An 11,477-nucleotide genomic window follows, 5' to 3' on the forward strand; every position below is an offset into this window, starting at 1 on the left:
GTACGCCTTGCCTAGCCAACTCAAGCTAACTCTACTCGACTTATCGGAAGCGTTGTAAGTTGTCATGATTCACGAAAATAATAGATGGTTGTACCTATCATATTTTTTGGCCCTAGTGGAACTAACTCGTACTCGAATTATCGTAAACACCCACTGACAAAACTTAAGCCCTCTCTCCCTCTCTCTCTTCCTACCCCCTTCTTCATCCACTCCTGCAACTGCTTTTCCTCTTCCATTTCCCTGTGCTCTCCTCACACTCTCCTTCATTCCTTCCTATCTTCGTTTCAGTACATCTTCCTTCCATTAATCCACAAACGGCTACTCGTGACAACCACCGAGTTTCCTAGACTTTTCTCTTTTTGCCTTTTCTTCTATCCTCTATCTCACGTATCTTTCCTCTCTGGTCAGTTTCTCGTTTACCATTACCCCCCATCTTTTCTTCATTTCCCACCGTTTCCTAAAAAGCTTCTTTTTATCCTCCTCCTCCTCCTCCTCCACTAGCAGTAACTCCTTCTTTCCTTCTCCTTTTATCTCCACCACGCCTTTCACTCCCACCTTCCTGTCCAGCGCCATCTCGGCTATGATCTCCATAAATTCTTTCCTTTCTACTGGTCCTGCACCCTCTAATCCGCGCCATACCAGAGATCTCCTTTTCTTTGCTGCTCTCTCTCTCTTTCTGCTCTATCCTCTCTATACGCTCTCTCTCTTACGCTTCTATCCCTTTCACTTTTCACTTTCTCTTCTCTTCTCTTTACCATCTCCCAAGCATTACTCTTTACACTCTCTGCGCCTCTACCTTTCCTCTCTGCTTTTCTACCTCCTTCGCTACCTGTCTCCCCGTCTGTTCTCCGCTCCTTCTTTTTCTCCTTACTTGCCGATCCATCTTCGCTCACTTTTTCGCAACGCTCCTTTTCCTTTTCCGTTTTGACGTCCCCTCCTCTTCTTTCCATTGTCCTCTCATGCGTGTCATTGCCTTTTCCTTTGCCCTCTCTTCTGTCAGACTTCCACGATTCTTCGCTACTCTCCTCCTCCTCACTTGTCACCTCCTCCCGTCCATTTCTGCTCCGTCCTTTGTCACCCCCTCCTCTTTCTGTGCGTCTCTCTCCTTCGTGTTTCGATCTTTCTTCCACACATCTTCCTTTATGGATTTTTTCTTCTCTTTCTATCTCTTCCTCACTGGGTTTCTCCCCAACGTCTGCGACGCCATCACTTTCGTCTACTCTCCTCTTCTCTGCTTCTCCTCGTCCTCCACTTTCCTTCCTTTGTCTCCCTGGAGCCTGACTTTTCTCCATCCTCTCTAGCTGCCTCTTTATCTGCTTCATTTCTTGTCTGAGTTCCTCTCCTTCCCGTTTTACCTCTTTCAAGAGTTCTTGTCTCATTTCCCTCAGTTCATTCATAATTTCCTTCATAATTTCCTTACCCCAACCATCCTTCTCCTTCCTTTGACCTTCTCTCGACATCGTTCCTGCCATCTCTGCCTCTCCAATCTGTTGCCCTCCCCGCGCACCTGATTATTTCCACCGCTCTTTTTTGCCTCCTACCTTTGTTCTCCAAACCAGCCTCGGTCCACTCTTCTATCACTTTTCTCCTTTTTCCTCCTACAAGCAAAGATTTCTCAGATCCTGCTCTCTCTCTTTCTCTCTCGCCTTCTCCCTTAACCTCATCACATGAACAAATGTATTAGCCACCTGTCTCTCCTCCCTCCTATCTCTTGCTTCTTTCTCCTCTACTTACTTTTCTACTGCCTTTACCTCCAACTATCTCCTGCGTTTCCTGCTTCTACTTCCTTATTTCTCTCTTTCTTTTACTCGCAGTCTTCACCTTCTACCCGAAATCGTCTTTCACCTCAGATTCCGACCACGCGCTATCGCCGGGCGCACCTGTTACGGTCGACCCGCCAATCTCGATCGATTGCGCATCGACCTCCCCATTTGTCACCGCAACAATCGATCTCCCATTCGACCCGTGCGGGTGGTACCAATAACCCCGGACTGCGCCTCGACGTCCCGCAGTGGCGCCAACCCACTTTTTTGGAGGGGCCAGCCCCCCGCGTCGCCTCAGCCCCAGTCGGAGTCCTGTCGTCTCACGTCGACTTCCGCCACGTGCGCTTGCTTGCGATTCTATCGGTCGATCTCCCAATCCCGACACATCTCCATTGCACCCATTGCGATGACGCGTGTCAACTTCCCCACTCTCGCCTCCGGTGCCACATCCTTCATCGCCCAGTTTGCCACGATCCTAACCTCTCTCTCCTGCCTCTTTTTCTTGAACAAATTTTATCCGTTCTGCAGCATATACCACCTTGTCTCCATTTGCTCTTCTTCCTTTCCACCTCCCGCACGCCTGCAATTCTTCTACGTTCCCACGCCTCAATAAATCCCTTTTTCGACACATTTTTGCTCCCTTTCCACGCTCTACATGTTTCCCCGCCGAGGGCTACAGGGGACCTTAATGAGATTTTATAATAAAAGAAGATATCCAAAATCGCTATTAGAATAGGAAATAGAAATAGCATGCAGACGAGTCACCTGTATGACTCATTCGAGTGGAATCTAGTCCTCGCATAAGCCATATATGGGCATGTCGAGGCAGAGCGAGCCGCAGTACCATATAAGGTAATTAGTTCGAAGCCGTCGCCTTATGACTCACTGTAACGAGGTGTGGTCACTTCCCACTATCGTTTCCAAAATTGTATAAAAGCCCAATCTTTCACCTCTTCAACGGAGAGTGTGGAACGAGTCAGGAACATATTTTATACTCACATATCTTATACTTGTTCTATCCTCTCATATAAGAGCCAAGACACTTGTAACGTGAAGTTCTACAATAAATACCATACTTTTATATCACAAAGAAAGATAAAAATTATTGAATACCTACCTTCAACGGATCCGAGGAGCCACAATCCACATCGCCGAGGACAGTTAATTATCTTGGGGTTTTACCTCCTTAACCGCAGAAGAAGAACCCATCAACGGAGACGTTCTGCCGTTCTGCAGGATCGAGCCACCTCGCATCACCAGGACGTCACACGGGGACGTGCCTAGTGGTGTATTGGGAGGGTGCTTTTGGACCACAATATGATCACGCTTTTACTTTTATCTAATGTCGCTCTTATATTTAAAGATTATTATTTTCTGGGATTTGTGGTGGGGCAGACATAACATGCTTCGTTAACTTAATACAAAATCGATTTCAAGAAGATTAGATACAGGTGATTTGCCGGGTCCTTGTACATGCTGCACAATGTTTTCGCAGTATAGCATTTTTCTTTTCCTGCGGCTATTCAAAATGCGTTTTTAGTTCCACCCATTGATACAATATTCGCTTTACTGCTTCTTCCTACGCTAGCCATCAAGTTGCAGATAACTGTATGAGATTAAGAAGCACTTTGTTATTATCATTGATTAAGTTGAACAAATTTGCATAGTGAGCACGTCTCAACGAACTATTCGCGAACCAATTTCTCGTTTCTCGCACAAGAAACTCGAGAGATGAAGGCAATACCTCCGATGCTTTTGAACTACGTAGGTGCAGCGAATGGCAAATACGTCGTACGTTTTGAAGCTGTGGCAATGAAACTCTTTCCTTCAGAAGAGTGAATAGAGATGTTGACGTTATTGCTTTATGGAAGGAGTAGAAGGGCTAAAACTCTATATTCGTCTTTTATAATATATAGTTTGCTTATTGATCACACACTTCGATCCGTACACCTCGTTTGCCAGCAATCAACTGAACTCTACTCACACGAGACAGCGGAAAACCCGGTATATAACAGAAGAATACCGGAGGCAAGCGAGCTTACAGTAAATGGCGCAAAACTTAAATAATTGTTGCTTTTCGTATGGAATTTCAAAGGACTAAACAGATTTGTGATGTCGAGAATATGTATTTAAGTATTGAATATGCAGAATAAAAAAGGCGCTTGTAACATAATGTACAATAATGTTGATATATAAACGCTTAAAAAAAAAAAAAGAATAATATACATTCCGTATTGCACTCCTTACATCCTACATCATACCTTTTTTATTCGAAATCATATAAATGAATCCTGAACAATAACTAAATCCTGCTTTACTTTCAATTTACAGCAGCTTACAATACTTATTACAGTCGCTTACAACTCTATAATTAGCGTTCTTCTTGCACGCGGCTCGCACGGCATGCAGTAGTGTAGAAAGCATGAAATAAATGTAACTATGAGAGTGGACTAGATAGTATTCGAACTGTGATTGGTCAAAAATCTGATCACAAGTAAAACAATTACAACTCAACACTCCTCCTTAATTATTTTACTTCGTAGCTGTTCGAAAATTTTGCGAGACAGTAGTTTTGTCAGTATATCAGCAAGTTGATCGGAACTTTTGACATGTTTTAGTTCTACTGTCTTTCCAATATGTTCCTGAATGAATTTTCTCGGAATATCGATATGTTTCTTGCCTTTCGTTATTTTTCCTTCATGTGTATTTTGTAACATGTGGATAGCAGATTTATTGTCAACACATAATGTTGTTGGTTTATCTAGACTTAGAAATGCAAGTTCACTTCCGATACGTCGTATCCAGCAAATGTCATCAATTGATGATACGGCAGCTCGATATTCAGCTTCAGCAGTTGATGTAACTACAAGACGTTGTTTTCGAGCATACCAGATAACAGGCCCGCCTCGAATTATAAGAACTCCACTAGTTGAGTGTCCTGTGAGTGTATCTCCTCCATAGTCGGAATCTGTATATGCAATGAGTTTAGTATCCCCATTGAAAAATATTCCATAGTGAACAGTCTTCTTTAGATATTGAAAAATCCGTTTAACCATCTTCCAGTGACTTATCATCGGTTTACTACAAAATCGACTCAGATAGTTTACGGCAAAACTGATGTCAGGTCGAGATATAGTGGCTAGATATAATAGACTTCCTACGGCTTCACGATAGGGTTCAGACTTTTCAAGCGGTTTGTCATTTACACGATTTTTTTCAGCTGTCACCATTCCAGGTTTCATTGGGGTGGATGCGGGATTTAACAAATCGAATTTGAAACGCTGAAGGATTTTCTCCGTGTATTTTGGCTGACTAACAAAAATTCCATTTGGACTATTCTGTATTTGCATGCTGAGATATGATAGTTTACCATTTCGTGCAATGTCAAAAGTGATTTCAAACTTTTGCTTTAGTTTATTTAAGACTTCAATCATGTCATCCTCGTCTGTAGCAGCAACAAGTCCATCATCGACGAATACGACGAGTATTATGCTTCTGTTTTCTATTGTAGTAAACACAGGGATCATCTGTGTTATCAAATCCAAGTGATTTCAGAAACTCGGAAAATTCATCGTTCCAATTTTTGGGAGCTTGCTTCAGGCCATAAAGACTTTTCTTTAGCTTACAGATACGACCAGTACCATCATTAAAGCCTTCCGGTTGATGCATAAAAATCTCTTCTTTCAGATTTCCATATAGGAATGCCGTCTTGATGTCAAAAGTCATCAATTTCATCTTGTCAGAGGCTGCAAGACTGAAGATCAATCGAATAGACACATGATGAGCAACAGGGTTAAAAGTTTCGGAATAGTCTATTCCCTCTTTCTGTTCGAAACCTCTGGCGACAAGTCTGGCTTTAAAACGACCGTCCTGTTTTCGTCGTAAGATCCAGCGACAGGTTAAAAGTTGCACCTGCTTTGAGTGTTTTACTAAGTCCCATGTTTTTATTTTGATCAGAGAGCTGAGTTCTTCAGACATAGCTTTACGCCAGTTTTCATCTTTTAGGGCATCTGAGACAGAAATATCCTCCACTTCTCCTATCATTGCTACATTTGCACTGTTTCCTCCACGAAAGTAACCCAAAATATAATCACCGAATTTGGCAGGCGGTTTCAAGTTTCGACGATCACGTAAATTTGAATACAGGCTGATTTCGATTTGATGAGTCAGAGGAAACATCAGAGTCATCAGAGATACTTTGATCAGTGTTGTCAGGCGGTTGATCATCGTTTGAACCATCAGAAAATAAGTCTTCAGATTCAGAAGTTTCAGACTCTCCTCCTGAACTCTTACTTTGATTTTGTGCTAAGGAAAGTTCAATTTCAGTGTGTTTTTTTTCAGCTTTTTCATTAAAAATTACATTATCAGAACAGGCAATGTCTTTTTCTTCGGGTAGGTAGACTCTATAGCAGGGCGAGTCCAAGTCATAACCGACAAAAAATCCCTTTTTTGACTTCTTCTCAGTCTTAGCTCGTTTGTGATCTTGAATTAAGATGTAGCATTCACATCCAAAGCTTCTTAATTTCTTGATATCCAATCTTCGTCCAAACCACAATTCAGCCGGGCTTTTACCTTTTACTGAACTTGTTCCAGTTTGATTTAGGGTGAAAACTGCATAATATGGCTTCGGCCCACAAGTTTTCATTCATGTCTTGAGCATGTATAGCAGATCGAGCTGATACAACAACTGTACGCATTTCCCTCTCAATTCGTCCGTTTTGTTGAAGTGTGTAAACATTTGATCGGGTATGAAAAATTCCAAGTTCATCCAAAAGTTTTTTTGTATCTGCATTCTTGATTTCAGTGCCATTGTCAGATCTTAGACACTTGATCTTCCTGTCGAATTTATTTTCCACCATCTTCATGAAGACGTCGAGTTTAGAAACGGCTTCATCCTTTGTTTTCAAGAAATAGACTGTTTAATAGTGCGAGAAATCATCCTTGAACAAGAGAAAATATTTGGCTCCTCCTAGAGACTTAATATTCATTTCACACAGATCAACGTGAATCAGATCTAAGGAATTTTCGGCAACTTTCGGATTTTTAGGATGAGAAATACGATGCTGTTTTCCATAAACACATCCTATACAAACGTAGTCATTCCAGTCGTCGACATACTTGATACCATGTTTATTCAGAATATCTCTAACATACTTAACGTTTTGGTGAGCGAGTCTTTCGTGCCAAGTTTTAATAGAGGCTGTCAATAAACACTTGTCAGGCTTTTCTCGACGAAACATCATTTTATATAAGTTTCCGTCTCGTTTAGCAACTGCTACAGTTTTTTTTCTATCCAAGGATTTAAAGATTGATTTATTTGCATTTGCAGTTTGTATATAACCTTTATCTAGCATTTGAGTGACAGAAAAAAGATTGAACGTCATCTTTAATACATACAGAACATTTTTCAAGACAATTTGATACCATTCTTTTCCATTGAAAGCTTCTAGTTCTACGTCACCAATTCCAATTCCCTTCAGTTCAGTGGCATCACCGATCATAACCATCGTAGGCTCTTCGAATTCAGCAAAATTAATTAACCAATCCTTACGTGAAGTCATATGCTGTGTGGCAGCACAGTCCTGATACCACGAATCATTGCAATCACACTTCGATTTTATGTGATTTAGATTTGCAGTCGACAAACCTACAGTGATGAATGCGCGACGATTTGATTTTTTGGAGTCATTCTTCTCAGATTCGTCATTCTTCTGGTTGTTGTCCTCACTAGAGTTTCCTTTTGGGCAATTTTTAGCAAAATGACCTTTTTGGTTGCATGTATTGCAAGCATAGTTACTTTTACAATAAGCTAAGTACTTGGCGCATGGTTTACCTTTGCAATGTCTCTTTACGTGCCCCTTTTTACCACATTTAAAACATTTAATAGACGAATTACCAGACAAATTTCCTCCTGTGTGTGACTTTCCGGATTTATTTACTTGTTTAGAGATAAGAGCGTTTTGAGATTCACTTGACTGCTTGCCCTCATTTAGTCTATCTTCTTCTAATCGCAGACGTTCAAACAGTTTGCTTATATTCTTGTCCTCACCGCTGACATTGTCCCAGGCAGTGCGAAAATGATGAAGCTTCGTTGGTAACATTCCCAATATTCTAGTCATGATTCAGCTTTTTTTGACCTCCTCACCTTCGGCTGCTAAGTCCTCGGCATACTGTTGAATTTGCATGCAATTTCAATGACTGACTTGCTAATGTCATACTTATAACCAAAAAATTGTCTCTGCAAACTCTCGACTGTGAGATCAGACTTTTTACCGTACAGTGTATGTAATTTGTCAAGCATTTGATGTGCCGAATTACAATTAGCGATCTTTTTGGCTACATTACTGCTTACATTTAAACCTATAAACGTTTGAGCTTCAAGATCCTGCCTAACCCATGCTTTAACTGCCTCGTCGGTATTCGGTCCTTGAGGCTTTACTTCTACACCAGTTGCTACTAAGAATAGACCTTTTGATTTTAATGTTAAGTTTAGTTTAAACCTCCAGGAGACATAGTTTACATTTCCCTGCGAATCTTCTGACAAAATCTCCATTTGTGACTTGACTGAATCCATGACTTTAGCGGAATTACCTAATCCTAACCTTAATAATATATTCAAGCAATGTAAACTTATATTACTAACTTATATGCTAATTATATTGACTTTATCTATTTAAGTTTTACAGAACGCAATTTGTACTTGACTGACTTTTTTTAGACTGACTATTTTTATAAGACTACACAAAATGCAGTTTTGACTTTTCGACTGTGTATTTGCTGACGTTTGACTGACGTTGTATCTTCGTTGACAAACTGACGTGGAATCTTGACGATAATCCTCTCATTGAATCCATAGAAACTGACAAAGCGATCCTGGGCCCATAACCTGTTGCTTTTCGTATGGAATTTCAAAGGACTAAACAGATTTGTGACGTCAAGAATATGTATTTAAGTATTAAATATGCAGAATAAAAAAGGCGCCTGTAACATAATGTACAATAATGTTGATATATAAACGCTTAAAAAAAAAAAGAATAATATACATTCCGTATTGCACTCCTTACATCCTACATCATACCTTTTTTATTCGAAACCATATAAATGAATCCTGAACAATAACTAAATCCTGCTTTACTTTCAATTTACAGCAGCTTACAATACTTATTACAGTCGCTTACAACTCTATAATTAGCGCTCTTCTTGCACGCGGCTCGCACGGCATGCAGTAGTGTAGAGAGCATGAAATAAATGTAACTATGAGAGTGGACTAGATAGTATTTGAACTGTGATTGGTCAAAAATCTGATCACAAGTAAAACAATTACAACTCAACAATAATCCAACACTCCCTTCTGAGTTTAACTCTATAGTATTCTTTATAACTCAGACATGGTCTCATAACGTCGTTTACTACTATTAAACTCTTAATCTAGGTACACTAATTTTTGGCAATAACATATAAAATTATATAATATGATATCTATTTGATTTATTCAAACAAACTTAAGCTACACTTTATCTTAGAACTCTAGCGTTATCCTCAACATTCCAGTTATTTCAATGTCATAAACTACTGTTCATACTATCTTCTTCTCGTTAATATCCCGTTGTTACTTTTGATTCATTGGCTTTCTAAAATCTAAAATTACCAAAACCAGTCGTTATTATGTAACGATGCACCCCTTTTGACAACGCATCGTTCCCCGGCAAACACCCGCCGGATGCCACCCGACCGATCCTCCGTCGGGCGAGAATAGGGCGCGGTGCGCCCACCTATTTTAAATTATTCCAAAGTACAGTGTGCGCGAGCAAAAGCGCGGCACCGGTACCTCCCCCCGCGCGGGCCCGCCAAGCCCCGACGGGAGCCGATCCGCACCGAAGACGAGCGTACGTACCCGTACCATTACGCGGCCCGCCTAGCCTGCGTTCAGAAACTTTTACCAGAGAGAAACCTGAGAGCGGCCACCGGGATCATTCCGTTTCAGGTTTCAGCGGACGTAGAGAGGACGTATACTGACGCGCCGCCTGAGAAAGTGGACGTCAACTACGTCGTTAGTCGTTACGCTCGGTAACGGTACACACATGGTTCGTGTCCGTGCTATGGTTTGTGTCCGAACTACTCAGATGGAGGGGATATGCCAGTCGGCTGACTCGACACTGGCAAGCTTCGAGCGGGGAGAGAAGGGCAGACATACGATCTGCTGTCTCTTTCTCGCTTGAGCTGGCTTGAGCTGTGACGTAGCTGCTTAGCACACGCTGGCTATGCCACGATGCCATGCATTTCGGGTATCGCTCCTCGCGTCTCGCCGAGTCTCGAGTTGGCAAATCGACGATGCGCTATACGTTACATTTACATTTATATTTACAAATTTTAATTTTTATATTTATAAATAAATAAATAAATAAATATTATATATATATATATATTTTTTTTTTGAAATTTATAAATATAAAGATTGCAAATATAATTAATTAAAAAAATATTTATAAACATAAAAACTAAAATTCGTAAATGTAATGTATAGAAATCCCCGTTCTGGCCAATATGCTCTTATATAAAAAAAAGTCTTACTTTAAAAACCTTTACTTTAGCATAATAGTATTTAAATTTAATATTTAAATGCATAACAATAATTACATATTAACTATATCGAAAAAAAGTAGTTTATAATGTTCTTTTTACTCTTATTAAATTTATATTAGCTATTAATGTTTATAAGCGGCCACGAGCAACAACAGAGAGATATTGGATTAAAATAAAAACAATTTCTTAAATAAACAATACACATGGTTAACGTTTCGACTGTACTTAGTCTTCTTCGGAACGGATTACTACGATAGAAGAAGATAAATATAAAAAGACATAATAATTAATGTTCAAGTTTACATACTAAAACATTAAATATTAGTTTAGACTAAAACATTAAACAATCACCTAATATAATATAAACAAAGTAAACAATAATCTAATTAAATCACAAATATAAAAACGCCGGAATAATCGAATAAAACCATAACAAGAGATAAATTTATATTTATATTGAGAAGTGGTAAAATCTCTTCCGTCAGGAAAAGAATGTAAAGAATTATTTATTAACGGAGGTATTCTGATTTAAAAGATCTTTAAAATATATATTTTTCAGGAACTTTTTATAGGGAAACAAAGAAAGTGAATAACGTTAAACTTTGCATGTTTTCTTCACCTTATTTTAAAAATTTATTTTTATTTTTTAAGTAACAAAAATGCTCTTCTTTTTTGTTATATCCTGGTTACCATAAATGACAGACGGTGTAAATAATTCTAGCTGTTCTAGGTATCTGAAATGCAAAAAGCTAAAATTTTCTTATTCAGAAGAAGTATATGTGGCTATCGTCTGAACTAGAACTAAACCAATATTTCCATTCTAGGTTCTCTCTAGGCGGCCTTTTTATCAAAAATATTATTAATCAATATTAAATAAACCATTTACGATCTGAGCTTAAATTTTATAGTAGCCTAATATTTTTTATATACTATATATTTACATATTTTTCCAACTTTAATCAACTACGCGCCGACTAACTTCACAGAAAAAAAAGAAGTGTTAAACCAAAACTTATATACTTAAATCAACGCGATCATTGTTTCGTATATACGCAAGAATATGTAATCTTCTTCTAAGAATTTGATAATATTAAATTTCAACAATATTACAATCTTATTTCAATAATATAA

General features: G+C 39.1%; 2 protein-coding genes across 2 annotated transcripts; both read right to left on the minus strand.

The window, feature by feature from the left end:
- Positions 1-378: 378 nt before the first annotated feature.
- Positions 379-1,472, minus strand: LOC112455058 (DEAD-box ATP-dependent RNA helicase 42-like). Its single transcript, XM_025016752.1, has 2 exons — positions 711-1,472; positions 379-621 (listed from the first exon to the last, which is right to left on the minus strand). Exons 1-2 carry the CDS (start codon positions 1,470-1,472, stop codon positions 379-381), a joined length of 1,005 nt encoding a protein of 334 aa, XP_024872520.1.
- A 3,058-nt stretch (positions 1,473-4,530) lies between these two features.
- Positions 4,531-7,882, minus strand: LOC112455059. Its single transcript, XM_025016754.1, has 6 exons — positions 7,703-7,882; positions 6,343-6,658; positions 6,124-6,245; positions 5,390-6,068; positions 4,925-5,208; positions 4,531-4,626 (listed from the first exon to the last, which is right to left on the minus strand). Exons 1-6 carry the CDS (start codon positions 7,880-7,882, stop codon positions 4,531-4,533), a joined length of 1,677 nt encoding a protein of 558 aa, XP_024872522.1.
- Between the last annotated feature and the right edge of the window lie 3,595 nt (positions 7,883-11,477).

This window comes from Temnothorax curvispinosus, unplaced genomic scaffold (genome assembly GCF_003070985.1).
Source record: "Temnothorax curvispinosus isolate PA1 unplaced genomic scaffold, ASM307098v1 QBEX01005744.1, whole genome shotgun sequence".
Lineage (NCBI taxonomy): Eukaryota > Metazoa > Arthropoda > Insecta > Hymenoptera > Formicidae > Temnothorax > Temnothorax curvispinosus.

Coding starts and splice junctions, on each gene's coding strand:
- LOC112455058 (XM_025016752.1), bottom strand. CDS start 1,472: ATGGCAGGAACGATGTCGAGAGAAGGTCAAAGGAAGGAGAAGGATGGT. Junction 622..710: donor AAAGTGAAAGGGATAGAAGC/GTAAGAGAGAGA, acceptor CGCGGATTAGAG/GGTGCAGGACCAGTAGAAAG.
- LOC112455059 (XM_025016754.1), bottom strand. CDS start 7,882: ATGACTAGAATATTGGGAATGTTACCAACGAAGCTTCATCATTTTCGC. Junction 6,659..7,702: donor ACGCTCTTATCTCTAAACAA/GTAAATAAATCC, acceptor TTGAAAACAAAG/GATGAAGCCGTTTCTAAACT. Junction 4,627..4,924: donor CTGAACCCTATCGTGAAGCC/GTAGGAAGTCTA, acceptor AACGTCTTGTAG/TTACATCAACTGCTGAAGCT.